Raw genomic sequence first — 27282 nt, forward strand, 5'->3', positions numbered from 1 at the left:
CAACCTTGACTGTAATGTGGAGTCACAGACTATAAACTCTACAAACGGGGAATAAATGTGTAAGTTATTTTTTATCTTAATTTAATAGAGAAAGTTTTAATAGAGAAAGTTGTTGCTCACGTCACCAAGAGCCAGGTTCAAAATAGGAACCAGAGTGGTTGAAAACTCTTAACCTTTGTTATATGATTTCATGATGGAATAAGCACTCGGCAGGGTGCTACAAGAACTGTATTTTGTCCTGGTTAGCCCTGAATTGCCCTGTGGTTTTGTGAAAACTCTTCTCTGGGCCTTATTTCTTCATCTCTAACATGAATAAAGTATCTGTTCTCTGAATGGGAACCATTACTGAACCCCAGGTCCTGTGGTGCTCTCTTCCTCCCAAGAAAATCTTTTTCTTTAAGTCTCTCTAATTAAAATAAATTTGAATATTACATTATAAACATACTATAGTATTACTGTAGAAAAATACACAAAAGGGTAATAGTTTGGGTGGTGTGGCTATAGATGATTTAAAATTTCTTCTCTATGCTAACGCCACACTGGAATAAAGGTTTTTCTTCCTGGATGTGATGTGCAAAGGTTCATTTGTGCTGCGTCAGTATTTAAATGAATCTATTTTTTTTTTTTTTTTTTGCTTGGAGCAAGAACTTTTTGGGTTTGGACCCTGCCTGCAGCATTTATTAGCTTTGTAACCTTGGGCAAGGCATTTAGTATTTCTGATTTCAGTTTTCTTATAAATTGGAATTAACAATGCACACTTCAAAACAGTTGATGTGAGGATTAAATGAAAGGTTGCTTATAAACTCAGTGATGAGTGTGAAGTAGATCATCATACTTGTTACTCTTCCCTGAGTTTATTATTTGGTAGGAAACAAATAATAAAATATTTAGAAAGCTGTGTATCATTATTAATTTGTTTTAGTCTTAAAAAAAAGTTTATTCTCACATTTTTTTTTCTTGTTTGTATGCCAAGAGCTCATTAGTAAGATAATTCATGAAAACAAACCAGTCTTTTCACAGCTATTAAAACTATTGTTTCATCAGAGAAAAACAGCTATCTTTTCTTTTTTGTTTGTGTCAAGGAATCATTTGGATCTGAACTCAAAATTGTTTAACAGTAGAAATTCCCGAGCCTGTAACAAGTCAACTATTAAACTTTGAAACATGAATTAGATTTCAAGGTTAATTGAAATAAAAAGCAAATCGAAAAGCTTATCACAATACTTCTCCTCAGAATCTGGAAGTCCTCAGAGTCTGCTATCTGCTCTTTTTCTCTGTACCAGTGAATTTGAACTGTGGTTGTTGCCTGGACTCGGCATTCAAATGCAACAAACTGACTGCTGGTTGTCGAAATGTCTTGAAGATGCTGAACAAAAACAGAATTCACAGAATGGAAGAAACTTTCATCATATGCAATGATTTGGGATGCCAATGGTAGTAAGTATGCTTTTCCCTATAATTACTGACAACTGACTGTACTTTAGTCAAAACAAGGAGTTGCTGGGATTCTTTTGTGATTTGTAGTGTGCTTTACAGTCATGTGTAAGTTATTTTTTATCTTAATTTAATAAAGTTGTTGCTCACGTCACCAAGAGCCAGGTTCAAAATAGGAACCAGGGTGGTTGAAAACTCTTAACCTTTGTTATATGATTTCATTAAGTACATGTAGAGTCACAGATGTAATCTTTATTGTCAGTTAGTAGTATGGGCAGCATTATTTGTTAAGGTTTCTGAATCAGGACTTAGAGGACTTGGGCCAGAATCTCAACTCTGCCACTAACTGATTGAAGTTGATTGTAGGAGCTTGGAAACTCTTAAGAGTACCTGTGGAACTCAGGTACTTTATCTATGAAATAGGGCTAGCAAATGTTCAGCCTTTTTTGAGGGTTTGAGGCTCATTTCAGATAAATAATCTGAAAACTTTCTTTAAAAAGTGAAGATATGTAATGTTACATAAAAAATATAAAAATAGGTGGTTTGGTCTCACAGTGCATTGATGAATGGGTGGCATTTGTGGTAACTATCCCCATTACACCCCAATTTTCTTTCTCTCCCATTTTCAGCTAGAGTCCTCTAGAATCTGGAATTACATTTTAGGTTATAACTTGGCTGAGAGGGAGTATCTGAGGTCCTTCTATCAGGTGAGACGTAGTGACCAAAAGCCCAGCCTTTGCGACCTGATCCCCAGGGCTACTTATCTCAGGGAAGGAATAAAATAATAATTTTCGAGGTTCTTTTTAGTTTCCTCTTTTCCTTCTCACCCCTTTGATGACACCCATAATTTGCCTATAAATTCCTAACTGTACCATGCAGTAGGGATAGGTTACCTTGGTGAACACAGGGGCGGCAATACAGGTGGATCCCGACAGGCTGCTGCAGGGACTCTGCATCTGATGTAAGAAATAGAAGAGAGAGGGGCACCTGGGTGCCTCAGTTGGTTGAGTGTCTGCCTTTGGCTTGGGTCAGGGTCTCAGGGTCCTGATCCTGGGTTCCTGGGATTGAGCCCTGCATCTGGGAATTCTGCTTTTCCCTCTGCCCCTCCCCCTGACTCATGTTCTCTCTCTCACTCAAATAAAATCTTTAAAAAAAAAAAAAAAAAAAGAAAGAACTAGAAGAGACATTCATCCATACTGAATCAGCTTTAGCTGCTGCCAACCACACCCCACGTGTTCTCTTTGACAAGGATAATGCATCTAATTTAAACATCATTTTGGGTATCTGCTCTATTGCCACCCGTTTTTTTCCCCTGTCCTCCAGCATTCCATCAGCTGAGATGGTGAAATATAACACCGAGTAATTACGTTTAAGAGATGAATTTTGGCACTTATTTAGAGAATGTATGTAAAAGGCATAAATAACTTGTAAATTTTACGGACTAGATTTTTTTTTCCTTCTCTGTACAGTTGCTCTTATCTTGTCTGCTAGGTTTTTCTAAAAGCATCTCCCCACCCCCACCCTCCTTTTTAATTAAAAGGGAATTCATTCCATGGATAGTTAGAATACTCTGTTATGGGACCCAACTCCTAGAAACCAACTGTCTCTTATGGTTTGGCACACAGACAAATGGCCAACCCACAGAACTACCATAGAGTTATTTCTGAGACCCATGGATTTCTTTTCTTGTTCTATTTAAGGTTATGCAGTTGGAGGCTCTCCTCATGTATACTTTTCAAGAAAGTTGCATTGATTCCTTCTTCTCTGGGCCTGTGTCTCCACTACTGGAACTCCTAAGAAGGCTTTTATTTATTTAAAAGATTTTATTCAAAAAAAATAAAGATTTTATTCATCTGTTTGACAGACAGAGATCACAAGTAGGCAGAGAGAGAGAAGAGGAAACAGGCCCCTGCCAGGCAGGGAGCCCGATGCGGGGTTCGATCCCAGGACCCTGGGACCATGACCTGAGCTGAAGGCAGAGGCTTTAACCCACTGAGCCACCCAGGCATCCCCCTAAGAAGGCTTTTAAAACTGAACATACCCTTTGGGGGTCAATACACAATGGCTGAACTAAGGTAGAATAACTTGATCTGATGTTGGAGGTTTCGTTAACCAGGGAACTGATGGTCAGAGAAACTCTAGTGGTTTTCTTTTTTATCCTGTTACAGAAACAAAACCAAACACAGTACAGTGAAAGAAAGATTAGAGGCAGCTTTGATAGAAATGCCTCACTGTATTCATTTGGCATGTGTCACATTTTTACTCAAAATCCTTAATTTTTTAAAAATTTGTACAATTCAGTTTTTTCCCTTTTTGATCAGTTAATGGATTGTGGCTCATAATAGTTTTGCTTTAAATTTCCTTTGTCTTAGTCTGTTAATCAGTGAGCTGTTACTAAACACTTATAGAGAAGAAATAATTTATAAAGCAAATAATCACTTTAAAGTTTGGAAAATTTTAGTTTTTTTTTTTTTGGCTGTATTTTTTTAAAAGTAAAATTTCCCCTATATTCATATGGCAACAAAAGCTCATTTACACATACACTCTGTACTTACTCTGACATTTCTGTAGCATATTCCAAGCACAATCACAGAGAGAAATGTTTTCTTCCCTCTTCCCTTGTAAGAAAGAGAAAAAAAGAAATTCTGTCTAGATCTCACTGGCATTTAATAAAATTTAGTTCACCTGTGTGGTATGCACAGTATGACCAGCAAATTAGTTATGGGCAACAGATCAATCCAGAAATCTGAATTCTTGACTAAGTTTGGAACTACTTTAATATTCTCAGTTTAAAAAATCCAGATGTTTACCTTTACAGAGGTATAGTGGTTGCACCCAGAAGAGCTATTGAGTCATTTCCCCAAACAACATTTTATAGGGCAGATACTACTGTCTTGTGAATTTGTGTTTTGATTGGAAGTCTTCAGAATATTTGTTACAATACAAAAACTCTTAACACATTGCTTTGTTGAAGGATGTTGTCGATGTTCATATTATTTCTCTACTTAGTAGAGAAGTCTATCTCAGTCCTTAGTATCAAGAATAATCATGGGTTGCCTGGGTGGCTCAGTCAGTTGAGTGTCTGACTCTTGGCTTCTGCTCAGGTCATGATCTCAGGGTTGTAAGATCAAGCTCCACTTTGGGCTCCATGCTCAGTGTGGAGTCTGTTTGAGGTTCTCTCTCTCTCCCTTCCCCTATGCCCCTCCGTGCACACGCACTCTCTCTTGAATAAATAAGTAAATAAAACTTAAGGAAAAAAAAAAGAATAATTCGGGCTTCTGTGCTACTACTTTAGTTTTTCCTCTCAGATACTACAAATCCTAGTATTGGTTGTATTTCCTCTATGTTAGGTATTTGAAAGTCTACTGCTCATTATATAGCTAGGAATTCAGCAGAGTTTGGAGTTAAGATCTCCTAAATTTGTAACCTGGTATTTTTTTTCCCACTCTGTCTATGATTATTTATTTACCCATACCACATTTAGATCACATGATCCTGTGAAGAACTTTTATGTTATTTCCAGGTGGAAGAGATAGATTGGAAGATATAGACTAGCCTCAATAACAAAATACTACAATTTTTAGAAAGCCATTGGCTTATGGAAATAGAGTATTTGAAATTGTAACTATTCCAGAAAACCCAGTCCCTATGGTCACATTATACCATAATGCTTTAATGAAAAACATTTCCTACTTAAAAAAATCTTTTATATACAGCTTGATAACACCCCTTTGGATTAGATGCATCTAATCTTTTAGTATATAATCTCATAATTCTTAGTGGCTTTTTCAGTCTTTAAAAACTTCCTTATCTTGAAGTTTTATCACCATTTTGGTTTAGGCTAAAATTTCAACCATGTAAAATTGTTAATACTATTTCATGCTTCATTTCTTAAGGCAGACAGTGGCTGAAGAATGTACATTTTGTTTATTTAAAGTGTCCAAATACTCAGGTCGTGATCTCATGGGTTATGAGATTGAGCCCCATATCTGGCTCCACACTCTGCAGGGTGTCTGCTTGAAGATTCTCTCCCTATGCCCCTCCCCCTGCATGTGTTTGCATGTGCACACACACATACTTGCTCTCAAATAAATAAATCTTTGAAAAAAGAAAGTGCCCAAATACATTACATTTACTCATGTCTATATATATAGTATTTTATAATTTGTGAGATTAAAAATATCTGTGAGCTAGAACTGCCCCAGCCCTTTTCTTAAAGGGTAGTTGCCTTTTTTTTTTTTTAAAGATTTTATTTATTTATTTAACAGAGAGAGAGATCACAAGTAGGCAGAGAGGCAGGCAGAGAGAGAGGGGGAAGCAGACTCCCCACTGAGCAGACAGCCGAATCGGGACTTAATCCCAGGACCTTGGGATCATGACCTGAGCCAAAGGCAGAGGCTTTAACCCACTGAGCCACCCAGGCACCCCACTATTTATTTCTAAGGTTATTTTGAGGATTATGTGAGAGAGCTTGCAGAAGCACTTAATGTAGACACAAGTCATGTATCAAGCATTCAGCAAATGTTAACTGCTATTATTATTGTGATTGTGGTGATAGATCCAGATGAATTTCCATCTTTCCTAAGAGGTTTTCCTTTCCTTTTCTTTTTTTTTTAAAGGCTTTATTTATTTCAGAGAAAGAGGGAGGGAGAGAGAGTACAAGCAGGGGGAGATGCAGAGGGAGAGGGAGAAGCAGACCCCTCTCTGAGCAGGGAGCCTGATGTGGGGCTTGATCCCATGACCCTGAGATTGTGATCTCAGCAGAAGGCAGATAATTACACGACTGAGTCACCCAGACACCCCGTCTCAGAGATTTCTAATTTAGCTCTCTTTGACTTTTTTCTCTTGCAAACTTAAAACCTCTTTCTTAGCCTTTTGTTTTAATTATTTATTACTGCATGCTTTCATTTGGAAGCTCCTTAAGTTAAGGATCTTTTCAGATGTGTCCCATCCTCAAAGTGTCTACCCTAGTGTTAAACACATGGTAGGTGTGGAGATGATTGATTTCATAGATTAATGCATAGAGAGTTGCTATTAACAGTCTTAGGAGATGTGTGTTGTTTTGTGCTATTTCCTTCAACCGCATCCGACAAATAAAAGCAATCAAAATAGATTCCTCTTGGGAAATCTTGCCTAACATCTTCAAAGAACAAACCTAAGGTTATATTATTTGGTCAAAGTCATGCAGTCCGTTGGTATAAGAGTCAGGATTAGAGGATACGTGGGTAGCTTAGTCAGTAAGTGTCTGCCTTTGGCTCAGGTCATGATCCCAGGGTCCTGGGATCAAGCCATGCATCAGGCTCCCTGCTCAGGAGGAATCCTGTTTCTCCTTCTCTCACTCCTCCTGCTTGTGTTCCATCTCTTGCTGTGTCTCTCTCTGTCAAATAAGTAAATAAAATCTTAAAGAGGGGCGCCTGGGTGGCTCAGTGGGTTGGGCCGCTGCCTTCGGCTCAGGTCATGATCTCAGAGTCCTTGGGATCGAGTCCCGCATCGGGCTCTCTGCTCAGCAGGGAGCCTGCTTCCTCCTCTCTCTCTGCCTGCCTCTCTGCCTACTTGTGATCTCTCTCTCTGTCAAATAAATAAATAAATGAATCTTTAAAAAAAAAAAATAAATAAAATCTTTTTTTTTTTTTTTTAAAGATTTTATTTATTTACTTTACAGAGAGAAATCACAAGTAGATGGAGAGGCAGGCAGAGAGAGAGAGATAGGGAAGCAGGCTCTCCGCTGAGCAGAGAGCCCGATGCGGGACTCGATCACAGGACTCTGAGATCATGACCTGAGCCGAAGGCAGCGGCTTAACCCACTGAGCCACCCAGGCGCCCCTAAAAATAAAATCTTAAAGAAAAAAAAAAAGTCAGGATTAGAATACAAATCTCCAGTCTTCTAGTGCAATCCACTTCTAGTAAATTGATTCTGTATTACTAGATAAATGTAAAACTGTGGATATTAGTCTGAGTATTTGTGACTGTAGTGATTTTTTTTTTTTTGTAGTGATTCTTTTCTTTTATCAGGATAAATTGTATTTATGGTTCTGAATTCAGTGGGTAATGAAATAGTCCTTTTATTTTGTATGTAAGCTCCATGAGCTCAGAGACTTAGTCTCTTTTGTTCACTCTTGCATCCCTAGTGTCTAGTATAGTGGAGTTGGCTGAGACTTCAGTTGAGAATATTTCTGTGGCTTCTAGAGATTCTAACCTTGGAGTGTTAGACCCTGGAGAGAAACCCTGTATACATCAGGGACATTCTGGCTGTGGTAGCAAGATAAAAATGAAATCCTTCCCCTCATGGGAAAAGAAGGATCAAGTGAGAGAGTGTGTATGAAACTTTTGGAACTTCTTAGAAGAAACATACCTTATAAATAAATATAAGGTCAGTTGGTTCAAGAGGCTAGAGTTTCCTCTAAGCCCCTTGGCATGTCTCAAAGGAGAACCTGGAAAATATCAGCAGAACTGTTTTGGTGGGGGATGAGATTTAGGTTTTTGCCCACCTTGAAACTGCCTGATGTCCTGAGGCTAATGAGAACAAAAAAGAGAAGATCCAGTCCTAATAAGGGAAAGGTAATACTGGGCCTCCTAAATTCCAGATGCCTCATGTTGTAAGTGAGAACAATCAAACTTCCTGGGCAAGGCACTAGACAGCGCATGCTGTCACTTAATCCATGGAGTGAGGAGGCCTGGCAGGACTTCCTCTGTCCTGTCCCTGATCTTCCAGCCAATGAAAAGAGACAGTGATAACTAATGGAACCAAGAAGTACCCTGCATCTTGCTTTGTATATGCCACTGGTTAGCATGAATTAAACAATTTGGGTCTAAAGATCATAAAGAAAAGGATAAAAACATAGACAGGCCATATAGTTTGGGAGAGAGAGCACTAATTCAAGATTGAGAAAATCTTGAGTTTTATTCTATGGTTGTCAATTCGTTATATGACCTTGGGGAAGACCCTTTAGGGTCTCAGTTATCCCTTAACTAATAAGAAGTGAGAGGGGAGATGTTACCTAAGGTTTCTTCTAGGTCTGTTAGTTCTTTTAAAATATTTTTAAATTCTCAGAGTGTGTGCTTTAAAAATCTGTGATTTCTGCAATTACCAGAGCAGATGAAATTCCATCAGAGGATAAGAGAAAGAAAGATGAACATTGGACCTAAAAGCAAAAGTGATCAGTGCTTAGGCTGCTCTAGCACCCTGAGGTTTGAAAGATGAGCTGAGCTTTAGAAATTACTTAGTTTAAGATGTTATTTATTTATGAAAGCAAACCTTTCAGAACTCACATTAGTTCAGTGGTAAAACAAAACTGAGTGTGAGAACCACTACATCTTCCCCACTTCAAGAAAAGGAAGAATTTCTAAGAAAAAGTTCTTTTTAAAATATTGACTTCTCGTGCTGAAGCTACTCTGGTCTTTACATTCATTTCTCATGTATTTTTCTTTAGGGGGTAGAAAAGGAGGTTTTCAAAGGAAAAAATAAAACAACAATAACTGTTAACTTGACTGCTGTGAGATATTTCCACACTCCAAAATATCAGAGTGAAACTGTGGATTCTCAGTATGTGTGAGCCCTACATGTGACCTGTCCTGAAGTGTTCCTTCTTGATTTTAGATAGTGCTCGGGATGTCCTTGAGAGAAAAAATAGCTAGGGATTTTACTTTCGTGATAAATTATGCTAGCAGGCTTCATGGCTCACGTAAATGGTAACCTTTGCTGAGTGTAACCCTAGCTCTTTGTAAAGAGAACAGAATTAGACTCTGCCAAATGAAGAGTCCAAGACCTTGGCAGTCTTACTCTGGAAAGATTACAAGATACATAGAGATCACACGAATGAACAATGCTGATGTCCTTATAACATTGCCTGGATAGCTAGGATGTCTGCAGCATTATACTAGCTTCATGGATATAATGTAGGTTCAGTGGTCTGAAAAATAGAACATTAGACGTATTTAAAAGTAAACGACTGAAGAATCTGATAGTAGCCACATTAGGCAAAAATTGGGGAAAGAGAAGTGATGTAAGGCAGGTTAGCAACGTAAAATGCTAATGTAAAATGTTTTATTTTTTATAATTTTAATTTTAAAGAAAAGAAACTTATTAATTAATTAATTAATTATTAAAAATTTAATAATTTTTTTTTGAGAAAGAGGAAGAGAGAGAGTATGTGCATGACTGTGGGGGAGGAGCAGAGGAGGAGAGAGAATCTTAAGTAGGCTTTATGCCCAGTGTAGAGCCCCACGAGGGTCTTGAACTCACAACTCTGAGATCATGACCTGAGCCGAAATCAAGAGTTGGACACTTAACCCGCTGAGCTAACCAGGTACCCCTCATATGTTTTAAATGTCACATTAGTGAGAAAACTTAAGAAAATTCATACAATAAGCTAAATTTGGTGCATCCTTATTAAGTGTTACTTTTTTGAGTTGATGGAAAAGTTTATAGATGATTTCTATCACTTTTTGAACAAAGTCAGAGCTTGTATGGCTCACAGGTGTCAGTCCTTAGAAAATGAATGGATTTGACTTGTGAACCTGAGTAGGTTTTAAGAGAAGGTGATTTATGACATCCACTGAATAACTTTTCCCCCCTTTTATAGAGAGAATGAGTATGTACGTGAGCTGTTAGGGGGAGGTAGAGGGGTGAGGGAGAGAGAGAATCTCAAGCAGGTGCCATAGCCAGCATGGGACTGGGTCTCACGATCTGTGCTGAAACCAAGAGTCAGACACCCAACTGCCTGAGCTACCCAGGGACCCCAAATGAATATTTTGATAATGGTTTTGAAAAGTTCTTAAGGAAGTTTTAGTATATAGGAACTTTTACAAACGTACCATATCATTTCTTCCCCAGTTTTTCTAGACCATTTTCTAGTGACAGTGGGTTTTTATTTTTCCCATATGTTTTACCATACTACCTTCATGTGTGGCTCTGTCTCTCTTTCATTCTTTCCTCTTGCTTTTCAGAAAAAAAGAAATGACCTGTTTTTATTTTCAATAAGTTAAACTATTGTGAAGTGTAGGCTGTTGTTTTCTACATGACTAGAAATTTTACTTGATCATACGTAATGTTTTGTTTCTTCCCAGAATTTGTCAAATTTCTTGATTTTACACAGTGCTAACCAGGAATCTGTATCAAGGACATTATCAGTCATGTCTCTCCATGTTAGAATAAAATACTCACTGTTATTTGATTATAGTTACCATACAATGTTACATTAGTTTAAGGGATACAGCATAGTGATTCATCTATATAACATCTCTTTATAGAATGTTCTCATCACAAATGCAGCCACCATCTGTCACCATACAATGTTAACAATATCATTGAGTATATTTTCTATGCTGTTCTATATGTTCCCATGACTTATATTCCCATAATGGAAAGCCTTTATCTCCCACTTCTCCTCATCCATTTTGCCCATCTCCTCACCCCTCTTCACTCTGGAAGCTGTCAGTTCTCTATATTTGTAGGCCTGATTCTGCTTTTTGTTTGATTATATTCATTTGTGTTGTTTTTTAGATACCAAAGATGAGTGAAATCATGTGGTATTTGTCTTTCTCAGTCCGACTGACTTCACTTGGCATAATACCCTGTAGGTCTATGCAGGTTGCCACAAATGGAAAGAGCTCATCTTTTTTTATGGCTGTGTAATATTCCATTGTATGGATTTTGTGTGTGTGTGTGTGTGTACCACATCTTATTTATCCATTCATCTATCTACAAAGGTATTTTAAGAGATAACTGCTTCATTCTAAGTGGCATACAGATTTCTGTTTGGATATCTATGTGTCTCAACCTTTACTGCACTGGTTTCCTGTTGTCAAGGTCCACTTGTGTGTGGCCTTTCTCAGGGTGCTTCTCCATCAAAAGATAGGATGCCTGGTTTTGATTAGGAATGTCACTCTTTCTTCTCCCTAATGCTAAGATCCTAGTGAGCTTGGAAAAAAGTGGGACATATCAAGGAGCTCTTTTGGGGTTTATGGTCTTTCTCCTGTGACTTGCTGTTTTAGGTCAGGAATTTGAGGAACATTAAATGTGCAATTCATTTCTAATCCAGGTATTATCAACTGGGGTAACGGGGCCTAGAAGGTGCGTTTTCCCAAGATGGTTTCCTTACCGGCATGCCTGATACCTTGATGCTGCTTGGTGTTTGTCTGTCTTTGTTTTTCTCTCTCCACATGGTATCTCATTCTCTAAGGTCTCTCTGGGTGGCTTTGGTTTTTCGTACCACAGTAGCCCCAGGGTAGTTGGATTTCTCACCCTGAGGCTTAAGGCTCTAAGAGCAAGTGTTCCAATAATATTCTTTCTCTTTTGAAGGGAAGCTTCTCTTACTTTGTTCTGTTGTGATTTCTTGGACCCTTAGCTATGGCAGTATAGGAACTAGTTGCCAAAGACCCAATTTATACAATTCCTCTTGTGAAAAATTCAGGTCTTAGGGCTTAAATACCAAGATAAACAGGTGTTTGTTTTGAATTATATGGCAAGCTACTTTCTACTTTTTTTTTTTCTTGTTCACAATTTAAAATTTTATTTAGGCCGTATTTTTAAGGTTCTTTTATCCTCTTAGCCTTCTTATTTTATACAAATACACGCAGAACAAGAGTTTATATGTTTTCATTTAGTATTTTTTACAAAGACACCGCAATTATCTTTGACGCTCAAACTTAAAATACCACCAAAGTTAATTTTTAAAGAATTTAAGAAAATTTAAGAAATAATATTGATATACTAAATCATTGTTCTTTTAACTTTTGATTAACTAGATTTTATTGAAAAGAAGATATGTGCAATTAGAAAAAAAAAATGAGGATGGGAAGAAAAGATAAACAATGAAAGGAAATATCCATTTTTCCCCAGAACCCTCAGGTCGGTCTGCTTCCTAGAGCCCATCACTGTCGATAGTTAATTGTGCCTCCAGAAATATTCTATGCATATAAAAGCACATATAATATATGTAACGCCTTTTGAAAGTTTTTACTTTGAAATAATTGTAGATTTACTAAAAAGTTGCAAAAATAGTACAGAATGTTCATGCATATCTTCTACTAATTTTCTCTTGTGCTGATGACTTTTGGAAAAATGGTACAGTTATCACAACCAAAACATTAACAGGTCAATAATATATTAGCTAAATGATGTATTTAAATTTCAACAATCCTCTGCTCCCAGTGTTTTTTTTGTTTTAGGATACAATCCAGGAACCCATAATGCTTTTAGTTGTTGTGTATCCTTAGTATTCTCTAATCTGGGACACTTCCTGAGTCTTGTCTTTTATTGCTTGATATTTTTGATGAGAACAGATCCGTTATTTTAGAGAATGCCTCTCAATTTGAGTTCATCTGATGCTTCTCACGAGTAGGTTGTGTTTATATATTTTCATCAAGAATAGCATGTCTGGGGGCGCCTGGGTGGCTCAGTGGGTTAAGCCGCTGCCTTCGGCTCAGGTCATGATCTCAGAGTCCTGGGATCGAGTCCCGCATCGGGCTCTCTGCTCAGCAGAGAGCCTGCTTCCCTCTCTCTCTCTGCCTGCCTCTCCATCTACTTGTGATTTCTCTCTGTCAAATAAATAAATAAAATCTTTAAAAAAAAAAAAAAGAATAGCATGTCTGTCTGTCTCATACAAGAGGTACATGAAGTAGATGTATCTTAACACTGATGTTGCACATTGATGTTACAAAAATGTAATACAGATCTGAGTATATTTTTTTTAGAGAATTTTCTAATTTAGCTGAAGATTAGGTTTAGTAGATATTTTCTTTCGCCTAAGCTTAAAATATTGAACTTGAACCAGCCCTGCAGCAAAGGAGCAGCGGTAACAGAGGCCTAGACTCTAGGAAAATAATCTTTTAATACTTCCCGGTCTTGTTCTCCAGCACTGGCAATGTCTGTACTGATGAGAGATGTCAGGAGAAAAGTTAACTGTCTTGGAAGCAATAAACCACCTTCATTCCAACTTTTGGCAGAACGGCCAAATTGATGAAAGTTTATATTTTGTAAGGCATCCCCTCTGTCACCTGCTTGCTCTCTAGAACACTTTCCCATAGGTAGTGTTTTCTTCATCTCAAGTGAACCCTCGAAAGCTATCATGTCCTCAAGCCCACATCAAAACTGACTTGTTTTATATACATTAGTCCTCTGATAGAGTGGTTCGGACAAAGACACCAATTTGTCCATGGATGTATTCTGTCCCTTCTTTTGTCTTTAAACAGTAAGACCCATTACTTTGACCCATATAACACCATGTCTGGTGGGGGCACTCTGAAGCCCATAAGCCAGTCAGCCAGTTGTCTAGGAGGTGCACATATCTTCTTTTCAATAAAATCTCTTTCACATCCTGCTAAGTTCAGATGAGACTGGTATTTAATCCTAAAACTTTCATTCCCTTTTGATATTTATCTGAAAATAGAGGATATTTGTCCTTTTTGATGCCACTGGCTTGAGTATGTGAGGTTTTATGTTATAAGATCATGTATGATTTTTAAACGTGACTGTTCCATTTCTCTTTGTCCTGTGCACACATGCAGAATTACTGCCAAGAGGAATACTTTGTGCACAGGACAGCTAAGACCATACATTGTCATTAGCTGGGAGTCAGGTTACCCACCACATGGACAGCAGCATGTGTTAGAGCTCTGTGTAACTAGAAGAGTCCTAGAGAGGAGAATTTGTAGCATTAAGCAGGCTTTGCAAATTAAAAAAAAAAAAAAAGACAATGTAGTGTTCTCTATGAGCTTTGATTTTTAACAACCATAAAATGAGATTAATACCCAGGCACTGTATTAACCACTTTCTGTGCTTTTTGTCATTGATTCTTCGCAAAACCACAAGATGGAGAGATACTGTTTTTCTCATTTTACAAATGAGGAAGCATAAGCTTACTGAGGTTACCCAGATTGTCCAGAGTCAAATAGCTAGTAAATGGTGGATCCAGGAAAAAGATCCCCGTAGTCCATCTCTAGAGCAGAGAGCTCTTAATCTCTGTTATGAGAAATATACTTCCTTGACCTGTGTATTTCTTGGGAAATCAGAGGGACAGGTACCCAGGTTCTAAGGGAAGCCTGAGCTTGATAACTAGCTTTTTGGTTCAGGAGGGACCTTATAAGGATATGAACAGAAATGTTCACAAATAACTTCTCATGCATTGGACACTGGGTCAAAAATTTAACTCTGACAGTGGTTTCTGTTTATTGCTTAGATGTATAAGAAGATATATGTGGAAATAATATTGAGATAAATAAATTGAGCTGGACAGTGTACAAAAAGATCTTTGTAAAATGTGAGAGAGATGTGTGGTAACTGTATTGATTGGATTTTTGAGATGTGAAATCAGTTTGGCTCAAAGCCCCCAAGACCCACATCAGAGACCTCGCCAGAGGCAGAACTGAAAGTATGTTCATTGAATGAGAATAACAGATCCAAAGGGCAGATTCTCACTAGGTCCTTCCCCTTCACTCTAGAGTATGACATAAGGATACCCCACTGCACTGTTCTCCAGAAAGTTCCTAAGGAATTACACACAGGAAGGAGAACAAGTTGATTAGGACATGTTAATGGGACATCTTTCTCTCCTAACTTTCTTCTTTTAGCACAGTTTAATTTAGCTCATTGTCACTTTGGCAGTGTTGAACTCTGTGAAAGACTGAGAAGCTAAGTACAGACTAGAGGAGAGAAGTGTGACAGTGACAAGCTCATGGAGGCAAGGGGCAGTTTGAAGTGCCAGGAGGTGGGGGGGCGGTCATCAGACACATGTGCAGAGCAGGAGCTTTTCAGGGAGGTTATAGAGAAGCTGGGGTTTAGAGAGAATGGAGAGGGGAAGTCAGGCTTTGCAGCTTCAGACTTAATCTCAGGGCTGTCCCTGGTCTGTCCAGCCCCTTCTGGGACAGCGTAGAAGCGATATCCCTTAGAATCAGAGAATCCTTAAATATTATAGTCCAAAATGGTATCAGAGCCTGTCAAGTAAAGCTAGGCCCTCAGTTTTAATTTAAAGGAACTTAGAGCCATTGTCTAGTTGACCCCAAAATAGTTCAGGTCATTATATCAGTCTTGAACATCACTTTAAAAAAAAAAGATTTCATTTATTTATTAGACAGGAGAGAGAGAACGTGATTGGGGGTAGGGAAGTGGGAGAGGGAGAAGCAGACTCCCTGCTGAGCAGGGAAACCAATGAGGGACTCAGTCCCAGGACCCTGGGATCATGACCTGAGCTGAAGGCAGACACTTAACCAAATGAGCCACCCAGGCATCCCTGAACATCACTTTCTTTCACAATTTTCTTTCCTGTTAAGAATCCTATCTGTAAAAGACTGTGTATGTATGTCCATGTATGCTTTGTGTGGGTATGATGTCTGTGTTTGCTCTGATTTGTCAGATCATAGAGTGAAGGCTGGTGGTCTTAGTTATCTTTATAGCCGCAAAACTGAAACAAAATTAGTCAATCTGTAGAACTTTGTTTCATATCCACTAAGTATATTATGTACCTAAGCAGCATATTTTAGGTACGTAAATTGGATAGCCCCTTGCTTTCTAGGTGGTCCTGTGTTCTGTAGGGAGATAAATAATGATAACAGTTTCAAGCACCATGGAAAAACATTTGATAGCTCTATGGTGGATCTCAGAATTTAACATGCATTTGCATCACCTGAGAATCTTGTTGAAATGCAGATCCTGATTCAGTAGCTCTTGGAGCCTGAGATCCTTTATTTCTCAGAATCTCCAGAGAAGACAGATGCTGCTGGTCTACAGACTACACTTTGATAAATAGCATGGGCAGAGTCTTAACATTGGTTAAAATGTGAGGCATGCAGAGGGAATAGCAAGTTAAGTCAGTTTGACAGGAGAGAGAAGGTTGGAAAGATTGGTTAGGATCAGATCTCAAAGGGCCTTGAGCACCAGGTTAAGGATTTAGATGATATTTGTGTTAAGGAATCATTGCGGGTTTCTGTACTGGGTATAGAATGACATGACAGGACCTGTACTTAAGGGAGATTTATCTGTCATCATATATAGAGCAGGTGGGGCAGAAGTTTCCTGTTAACTCTCAAGTAGCAGAGACTCAACTTCTGGCCCTTAATGCCAAATGAGAAGAAGTTGCAGAAAAGAGAGAGAGGAGGAGGCTGGCAACCCGGAAGTGACCTGTCTTACAGAGTGGCCCTGGGTGGGGGCTGGGGGAGTTGTTTAGGTCATAAATCTCTTTAGTGTGTCCCAATTCCAGGAGATCCCTACCAGTCCTTTGTTATTTAAGGATATAGTCATAAACCGTGTGCTTGGTCAATTTTTTTTTGCTAGATTCAATTCATCCAAAATGTATTGAGTGTCAGGTACAGTGCTTTGCTCTCTCAGGTATCTGTGTTTTTCCCAGAGTGTCTGATGCAGGATCCTGGCCTAAATTAATATTATTGTAATATTTATCCTGTTTAATTCTGGCATTTTAACATAAGAGGGTTAACATAGTCTACCCTTGATAAGACTATTTAAAAAACAAGATATGATAAAACACAAAATAATGGATTGTGGTTAAAATTGAGGGAAGGCTGGTAGGCATTAGATTTAGGGGAGGAACACATAGATATTGTTCATTATTGGTATTGTTCCAGTTCTTGGATTTTTGGGTTGAATGATGGGATTCACAGGATTCTTTTTTTTAAATTTATTTTTTAATTTTCAGTGTAACAGTATTCATTATTCTTGCACCACACCCAGTGCTCCATGCAATACATGCCCTCAATAATACCCACCACCTGGTACCCCAACCTCCCACCCTCCCGCCCCTTCAAAACCCTCAGATTGTTTTTCAGAGTCCATAGTCTCTCATGGTTCACCTCCCCTTCCTGTTTCCCCCAACTCCCTTCTCCTCTCTATCTCCCCATGTCCTCCATGCTATTTGTTATGCTCCACAAATAAGTGAAACCATATGATAATTGACTCTCTCTGCTTGACTTATTTCACTCAGCATAATCTCTTCCAGTCCCGTCCATGTTGCTACAAAAGTTGGGTATTCGTCCTTTCTGAATACTCCATAGTGTATATGGACCACATCTTCCTTATCCATTTGTCTGTTGAAGGGCATCTTGGTTCTTTCTACAGTTTGGCGACCGTGGCCACTGCTGCTATAAACATTGGGGTACAGATGGCCCTTCTTTTCATGACATCTGTATCTTTGGGGTAAATACCCAGTAGTGCAATTGCAGGGTTATAGGAATCTCCACACCGTTCTCAAAAGAGGCTGCACCAACTTGAATTCCCACCATCAGTGGAAGAGGGTTCTCCTTTATCCGCATCCCCTCCAACACATGTTGTTTCCTGTCTTGCTAATTTTGGCAATTCTAACTGGTGTAAGATGATTATCTCAATATGGTTTTAATTTGAATCTCCCTGATGGATAGAGGATTCATTTTATTTTTTAAAATAAATAAGGAAATGAAGCAGGAAATTAAGTACAGGATGATCAGGCATGCTAATTTATCATTCATAATATAAATTATTATATGTGTCATGCAGGAGGTCCCTTAAAAAAAAAAAAACAAATACACGCACAGACTTAAAATACTCAAAGGTAATGTCATGGAGAATCCATCCTAAGAGAAGGAAATTAAAATTGCCATCTCTGCCAACGTCTGTGTAAGGCTTTTCTATGCATTGCGTCAGATTGCAAATAATTTGAGTAGTTATCTCCAGCCTGAGGTTTGGTGAGTTCAGGTGAGGTCGTAGTCCTAGCAAATGTATTGGTATTCTACTAACCTAAACTTCTCTTCTATTTAGTAACGTACAGAGTACTTTCCCCCATCAGATCATGCTTCCTTGTCATTTACTTAGTTTTAGGTCCTTGGGTTCTTGAACCCGAGGTCAGAGGTCTTTGTTTATTCATTCATTCATTTCATTCATTTGAGTGTAGTTGACATGTTACATTAGTTTCAGGTGTACAGCTTTGTGTTTTGACAAGTTTATGCATTATATTGTGGTTCGCTACAAGTGTAGCTACCATCTCTCTCATTATTTCACTATTACAGTATCATTACCCATTCCTTATGCTCTGCCTTTTATTCCCATGATGTCCTTATTCTGTAACTGGAGGCCCGTATCTCCCTTTTTCCTTCACCCATGTTGCCCAATCTCTTACCACCTTCTTCTCTGGCAGCCATCACCCCATACCTGTTAGATTGGCTAAAATCCAAAAAAAAAAAAAAAAAAAAAAAAGCATTGTTGATGGAAATGTAAATTGGTACAGCCACTGTGGAAAATAGTAAAGGGGTTCCTCAAAAAATTAAAAACAAAAATACCATATGATCAAATAATTCCACTATTGGGTATTTACCAAGAGAAAATGAAAACACTAACACTGACTAAAAAAGATACATATACCCCTATATTTATTGCAGCATTATTTACAATAGCCAAAACATGGTGAGTGCTGTGAAGTGTGTAAACCTGGTGATTCACAGACCTGTACCCCTGGGGATAAAAATATATGTTTATACAATAGCCAAAACATGGCAGCAATCTAAGTATCTATCAATAGATGAATGGATAAGGAAATACACACATACACACAGACACACACAGAAATATCATATGGCTATATGATGTGCCGTATGAGACATGGACCTAGAGGGTATTATGTTTAATGAAATAAGTCAGACTGAAAAAGACAAATACCATATGATTCCACTCATAAATGAAATCTAGAAAAAGAAATAAAAGAAAAGCATGAAGCATGAGCAGACCTGTAAATACAGAAAACAAATTGATGGTTGCCACAGAGGTCCTTTTTAGGAATGTCTTGGGGGAATTTAATGTTCTCAGAGTATTGTCATACTGACTATTCTTCTGACATTAGATTATATTGCATTAAATCTTTCCAAAGTATGAAGCAATATATCCTGGAAAGTCAAATCCATTTTCAAAATTAAAGAGATATGTGAAAACTGTTTCCTTTTTGTTATCTGTCATAGTAAGTGAATGGAATTCTGGCTAATTCTGCCAAACTTCGGGAATGACCAATTTTCAGAGAATCAGAATACAGTAAAATTTAGTCTGTTATAAACTACTCTGAGTATTAATACTTTTGATTCATAAAATACTTTTAGGGACTTGAGGTGTTCCATGCAAATGAGTTTTCCAGAAAATTGAAACAAACCAATGGTTGCTGAGTGTTCTTTTTTTTTTTTTTTGGCCAGAAGATTTTTAAAAATAAAAGTAGAAGATGTTTAAGGTAAAAATTCAGAGCATACAGAAAGTATAAAGTTAAAAGTAAAAATTGGCCCTTTCCAGTCTCCAATTTCTGCTATTGACAGTTTCTTATTATATACAGGTACAGCTCTGTATATAATTTTATTTCATAAATGCCACCACACTATATATATTATACTTTGCTTTTCCACTTAATGTATCTGGGTTATCATTTGATAACAGCACATAAAAATCTAACTTATTTTAAATTTCTATGTAGAATTTTTTATGTGGTTTGCAATAGTTTATCAGTTCATAGTTGAAGAATATGGGAGTTGTTAAAAACAATACCTAAGTGAGCATCTTTATAAATACACCTTTGTATCTTCTTTTAAGTCCATCTATAGCAGTGGAATTACAAGGGGGAATAAATCACATACATTTTACTTTTTAACAGTTATACAGCTTAGTTGCCCTTTTGTGAAGTAGTTCATTCTCAATAGTTATTTGAAAATGACTTCCTTATAATCCTCATAATGAGGTATCTCATTATTTCATACACGTGTATTTCTTTAATCATAAATGAGGTTGCACAGCTTTTGTGTGTTTGTTGATCACTTTTGCTTTTTCCTCTTGTAAAATGCCTGTTGAGAAAGATGATCTTCTAAACTGAACAGAGAATGTTAGCAATGTATTTTTACAGCTACACTGTTAAAATTAGATTTTAGCCAGGGTGAGTATTTGACAAATAATTTCTTAGAATCTTGAGATTATTCTTCCTTATTATTATTTCTTTTTCAGAATATATTGTTGTCCCAAATATCTAATACTGAGATGATGACATTTGGTCTTTACTGTTTGATTTAATGAACAGTTGTAGCTTACCCAGACTTCAGTCTAATTCGTGTCTCACGCGTGTTTAGAAAATTGCTATGGTGGAAAACTCCAGGATAAAAGGGTTGTGGTAGAGCTGTGATAGTTGACTTCACTTACTCCCTGCTCTGTTGAAACAGTACATACTTTCCTCCCATTTGGGTGAGAAATAATCTTGGAAATAAGTTTGCATCCATGGGTATAATTCTATATGTTTGGGGTTTACGCCTTTTTTTTTTTTTTTTTTGTGATATATGCAGTTTCTACCACACTGTGGCTGCTTAAGAATTGTTCAAGAAAAACAAGAATAATGCTGGTATTTGGTTTGTCAGTTGTGGCTCAGAGCATCAGTGGGACATAGAGCAGAATTCTTGCAGAGAAATATGATCCTGACTCAGTTCTAATTTTATCTTTGTGGTGCAGCTTTTAACTATGAGGACAGCTGGTGTTGGATAAATCTGTCCTCACAAGCTATATGAGATTGAAATAAAATTAAATATTTGGGGTTAAATCCAAATGAAAAAATGTGGAAATGACTGATGAATATTTTGATATTTCACTTTCTGCATCTGGGTGAAAAGCTACTCTCTGTTCATTGTGAATTCCTTGCAATAGTCCTATTTGAAGCTTAAGATAAGCAGAATGTGTGCTTTAATTTAAGATTTAACATTTCTTGAAAGGTAAAGCTGAATTCTTGCTTTTTACTCTTAACCTCCACCCTGCTGATAAAAATGATAGACTGTAGAAACTTATTTTTGTTAGCAACCTCTCTTTGTCTTTCTGTCTTGAGCCAATGATTACTACCATGCTTCTACTTGGGCAGGGAAAGTACTCCTGTGTGCTTTCTGAAAGATTGCAAATGATGGGACCCCAAGCTCCTAGTAGATTCTCCCCCAGATGACTAAATGTCTTGCTGATTGCTAAGAGATAAATAAGGGTGGTGAGCTCAGAGAACAGTCAGGTTGCTGGCTTTTCATCAGCTTACTGGATTACTAAGGTAGAAAAGCACTAAAAATAAATCAGGGCACAAATTCTCCTGCCAGGGGTTGAGTATTGAGATAACTTGTCTTCTTGGCTGGTGTTGACATCATCTGTTCTCCTAATGCTCTTTGCAGATGAGAGCCAGAGTGAGAAACAGGGTTGGCCATGAACAAGTGTCAGCAAAAGTTTATAGCCTTGTTCTGATATACTTATTGTTGGTTCTTGTCAGACTCAGTTAATGAGTTCCTTTAGCTCCTCTAGCAGGTCACCAAGCACATCAAGGTGAGACTTGAAACCAAACTTGGGACCAATCTCAGGGGAAGTCATTTGATATCTTCTAGTTTCAAATGTATCTTTACTAGGTCTCTTCCACATCGTTGGGTTTCAGTGTTTCCCCCAGGAGGTCAGATTCTACCAGAACTGAAAAGGTAGGGAGATTTCTCAGGAGTTCAGTTCTAGGACCTGAGGATTTCACAATAATACAAGTTACCTGATCGGGGGGTAAAGATTCTTATTGCGGAATTTCGGTTTCTGTTGCTGCTTCAGAATCTGTCTTGAACAGAGTACCTTTGCCAGTCACAATTAATCTGTGGATCTCATTGGAACTTAAATGGAGGGGAATACATTTAAATACCTACCTTCTTTATATTTATCCCTACCCTTTTTTAGTATTTTAGAAACTTGCTTTTAACTGGACTGATACTTGTCCCACACTGATTAAGTACTTGATACTCACAAAATGCTTTTACACATTTATCTGGTGACCTTCAGAACTAGTCTGTAAGGAAAGGCAGATGTTATTATCCTGTTGCTAATTGCTGGACTCAGAAAAGCCAACAGATTCAGAGTTTGGCAGCAGTTGGTGTTAAGCCCTGGGAGCTCTGGGATTTCTTGGTCCACTTAGCAATGTCTAGCCGACCTGGGGTCCTCTCTCCTAAGTCTGGAGGTTTGTTCTATTTTTTAAGATAATGTATTTAAATATATCTGTAAAAATGCATTCTCACTATCGTAAAGTTGGAAAATATCGCAGAGAAGTGAGAGAGAGAGAGAAAAAAAATCAGCCGCAGACCTAGTACTCAAAAACGAACTCCTTGGGTTTACTTAGGTTTTTCACTGTGTCTGTGAGATGGAAGGAGAGATCAAATAAGTCTTCAGTAATGCTTATTTTGTCTCGGTTTCCCTGCATTTAGCATAGTGCGTATCATAGATATTTCATTCTAGCTCCCTCCAGGGATACTTCACAGGTAGCTAGGCATTGACCCTGGACCCTCCAAGCTGCGCTCTAAAAGCTGAACCAAAATCTCACTGCCATCCCTGGTAGAGGTCAGATCTTCACTGTTCTCCTTTTGTGACTCTTCTTTTCACTTCCCCACTGCCCCCACAAAGCTTAATTCCTTTCCTTCTAGCTCTTTCAGTATAGTTTCTCTTGATTGTTTCCTGCAACATGTTACTTCCCATCTTAAAATCACCAGCAGCACTTCCCACAGATCTTTCTTCAAATTCTGCTTGGCTTCCCTTGTGCAGAGGCAACAGGCCAGAGAGCATGGAGGGAAATGAAAGGCCTGTTCTTTCTCGAGTCTCCCAAGCACCCAGCTTGGCACTCAGAAAGTACATCTGACCAAAGATAGGGGTGCTGGGAAGTGCAGGCATGTTAGCAGCATGTTTGGACCCAGGAAATAGTAAATAACAGTGTATCTTTGGACCCCCTCCTGCATTTTGTTTAGTGCTTTAATAATAGACGTTAGGTAAGTGTTAACTGATTTTGTGTGTGTGTGTGTGTGTGTGTGTGTGTGTGTGTGTGTGTGAGTGTATTTGGTCTTGAAAGTAGAGGTGGGAAGCCACTGTACTTATTTCCTATAAATTAAAAGCATTGGGAGTGTATTCTCTGTCCCACACCCAAAGAATTCTGGTTTCCCTTATCTGTGGGATCACTATGCTATGAGAAAACCCAGCCAACCAGCAGCTTTGGTGTCAAAGGTACTCACAGCTTCCACGTTGTCTGTCGGCTTTCCAGGTCCTGATGTCCTCACCGAAAACACCTCTTGAAGCTGGGTTTGTTTGAGGTAGATCCCTGCTCTCTGGCAAGGAGGGGCATAAACTGGAATGACAGCTGTGTCCAAAGAGGCTAAGCTATCAACTGGAAGGGATGAGGAAGGGTCTCCCTATTCCTCTCTTTTTGGTGCAGTCTCAGCTTTCAGTTAACCACGCTTGGGGAGTGTGCATGCTTGTGCATGTCCTCCCAGGAGAAGGACAAAAATTACATGACCCTGAGTTAGCCACTAATAATTACACATTGAATCTGAATGAAAATGAGGAGGAAAAGGCAAGGCAGAAGCCAAAGTGTCATGGTAAGCAACGCATTTTTAATTGGAATGTAAAGAATTTTGTTAGCGACATTTCAGTGAAATTCAAGCTGCCCTTTCTCTCAATCCAGAAGACAGGAGGTATCTCACAGCTGCTTGGGTCAGGATTACAGTTTTACAGTTAGATTTCAGAAATCTAATATTAATCTTGGCATTGGCTTTGGTGGAAGATGTGTGCAAGATTGTAGATCTTTATGGAAAATTATGTGGAACCGCACATTTTTTTTTTTTTCTTGGAAGCTTAAGATTTCTGTTTTACATGCTGTTGGGGGAATGTGCTTTCTTTGTGCTACATTGATCAATATGCTTAAATGTAAAAATAACTTAGTCTAATAAATAGAGAAACTTGATGTTATCACAAATAAGCAGACTATTTCTGGGACAAGTATAGACTTCTACTCTCCATAATTAATTTTATGATTAAACAGTAAGCTTTGATTGAGGACCAACTGTGTGCCCAATACTGGGCAGCTGGAGAATGCTACAGAAAAGCTAGCACAAGTGTCATAAGTAGCATAATGTCACAAGTAGCATAAGTGTCATACTGAGTTTACAGTAAACTAAGTGTGTCCTCAGTGCAATTCTTAGTAATCCTTCGTTTCCTTGAGTCAGTAATCCCTAAATAAGTAAGACACCATTGCTGTAATACGGAACACTAAGTGCAAGTGATCACAGCCTCTTATCCCTGCCAGTGACAGAAAAATTTTAAAGCCATTCAACTCAACCAGTCTTTTTTTTTTTTTTTTTGGACCTCTCACATAGGTCACCTATCTTGTTTCATTTCAAGATCCAGACTACTTCTCACTCTGGTTTCAGTCAGTTATTTAAAAATTAAATGATGTTTGTTGGTCATGACAGAACCTGGGGAAATTCAGTATAATTGTGTTTTCAGTAATAGTGTAGAAAGGCAAATTGTCCTGGAGTGGTTCATTAGAAATACGGTCTCCTTCATCAAGTAATGGTGTGTCCCATCAGAAGAGAAGTGATTTATGTGATGTGATCCTGAGTGCTTGTGGCTTAAAGGGCTGTGTTACCTATAGGAATCTCTGATGGAGCATCTGGTTATTGGAAGTTGGTTATTATCAAGCTGTCAAAGATCTAGACAGGTTTTAGGCCATCCAAGCCAATTCTTCCTTGAAAAAAAAAAAGCTGTTTTTGCTTTTGTTTCTTTTTTTTTTTTTTTTTCCTGTTTTTGTTTTATACAGACAAGGACCTGAATTCCAAGAAACAGAAGTCATTTGCTAAGGTAGGGAATTACCCTGAATGCCAGAAGAATGTCAGGAAAAATTGTGAAATCTGGTGGAGAAAAAAAAAAAAATCACTGGGTATCTTTTAGAAAGCTAGGCGTTGACTAGTGTATCCTTCCAAGTTATCTGGTTTAACTTTCATTATGTTTGAGCTGCTGAAAACTCTGTCAAGCTGTAGAAAACTAAGAGTAATGCAGACTATTCTTGATTATAGAAAAGCCATCAAATTTTGTCCTGTGGAGATGAAGTTGGTCACCCCATAGCCTCCAGCCCAAGAAGCTAGTTTTCTCTCTGTTAACAAACACACTTCAGTATTTCTCCTTGCCTCTTGAACCAGTTTTTAACGCTTACTGGCTCTGTCTTAAATTAATGAGTTAAGTAAAAACCTTTGACCTATGTTCATTTTATATCTATATGACAGTCATTGTTTGACCTTAAAAAATTATTCTTTAACAGGAAGAAGCCAGGATTTTAGTAAGAACAGTCTGTTCCTTCCTTCACTGTGAATAACTAGACACCCTATTTACATGGGTTTCTGAGACAGTTAATCACTTATAATATTTTTTTATGCTTTTTAAAAACTTTTATTTTTTATTTTATTCTTAAAGAGAGTGAGAGTAAGCAGGGGCAGAGGGAAAGAGAGATCATCTTAAGTAGGCTCCACATTGGATATGGAACCGGTTGCGGGTCTCAATCTTATGACTCTGAGATCATGACCTGAGCTGAAATCACGAGTCAGTTGACTGAGCCACCTAGGTTCCCAATATACTTTTATATATTTATAAGACATGTGGAAAGTATCTTAAAAAAAAAACTTACTGAGATTAATTTCATGTAACCTAAAACTAACCTTTTTATTTTTATTTTAATGTTGGTTATAAAACTGTTATAAAGTGAACAATGCAGGGGCATTTAGTACATTCACAGTGTTGTACACCTGCATCTCTATCTAGTTCTAAAACATTTCTGTCACTCCAAAGTGAAATAGTTCATCTATTAATCAATTTCTCCCTATTCTGCTCTCCCCATAGTTCCTGGCCTCCACCCATCGGCTTTCTTTGTCTGTGCATTCATCTGTTCTACGTAGTTCATATAAATGCACTCTTACAGTATGTGTGACCTTTTGTATCTGGCTTCTTAGTATAACATATTGGAGATCTATCCATGTTGTAGCATATATTAGTAATCCATTTCTTCTTATGGCTGGATAATACTATGTTATATGTATATAACACATCTTCTTTATCATTCACCTATTAATGGACATCGGGCCACCCATTAATAGATGTTTCCACCTTTGGCTACTGTGAATAGTGTTGCCATGATCATACATGTACATCTCACTTGTTGAAGTACCTGTTTTCAGTTCCTTTTGGTTTATATCTGGAAGCAGAATTGCAGCCTTGTACGGTAATTCTGTGTTTAGCATTTGAAGAACTGCCAAACTGTTTTCCACAAAGATTCAGCTATTTTATGTGCCTTTAGCAATATATGAGGGTTTCAATTTCTCCATCTTCTCTCTAACCTTGTTATTTTCCATATAAAAAATTATTTGCCACCCTAGTAGGTGTGAAGTGGTACCTCGTTTTGGTTTTGATTTGTATTTCCCTAATCACTAAGAATGTGTGTTGAGTATCTTCTCATGTGCCTGTTAATCATGTGGTACATCACTTTTTTAATATGTTAGGAAAGCTGGACACTGCAAAGAAAAGATGACTTGCATTGTAATACAAGTAATTATCCCGTAATTTGTGTTTCTTAATTTAAGATTTTGTACACTAAATTCTATCAAATGATTCTATAGAGGAAGCTATCTTTTTTGGACATAAACTGGAGAGTATTTCCCCACTCTTTATATGATGCTGTTTACACAGTGTTTTCAACAGACCATGCCTAAACCTTCCACAGCATCCAGCAAGTGTTCTTAAAGAACTCAGAAAAATATTGCCATGGTGATACTATCTGTCCTTGTGAAATGCTGCCATGTGAGCTGTTTTATACCCTCAAATCTTGCTTGGAGCTTTCAGTTTGTAAGATTTATTTGCTGATTTGCTTTTTAAATGTGTATATTACAATACATTTTTAATAATAATGATAACAACAAGTAGCATTTCTGGAACATTTCTCAGGTGCCAGACTTTGTACCGGACATTTTATTTGGATATATCCTTTAATCCTAATAGAATATTAGCTCCTTGGGGTACGCTCTTTTATTTCTTGTCTGTTGTTGTATCCC

The 27282-nt window shown here is 37.9% G+C and overlaps 1 protein-coding gene across 7 annotated transcripts in view; it reads left to right on the forward strand.

Annotated features, from left to right (window-relative positions):
* The window catches only part of KLHL3 (kelch like family member 3), a 293373-nt gene that overhangs the window by 26689 nt on the left and 239402 nt on the right, over nt 1–27282 (forward strand). For 3 of the 7 annotated variants that reach the window (XM_082725539.1, XM_082725547.1, XM_082725544.1), the window contains exon 2: nt 1284–1437. In XM_082725539.1, the coding sequence (XP_082581665.1) occupies nt 1364–1437 (74 nt within the window). In that variant the 5' untranslated portion in view covers nt 1284–1363. Of the gene's footprint in view, nt 1–1283; nt 1438–27282 lie in introns of those variants that run through there. The other 4 variants (XM_082725548.1, XM_082725551.1, XM_082725549.1 and 1 more) reach the window with 4 other exon arrangements.

The sequence above is a fragment of the Mustela nivalis genome (assembly GCF_964662115.1).
Source record: "Mustela nivalis genome assembly, chromosome: 3".
NCBI lineage: Eukaryota > Metazoa > Chordata > Mammalia > Carnivora > Mustelidae > Mustela > Mustela nivalis.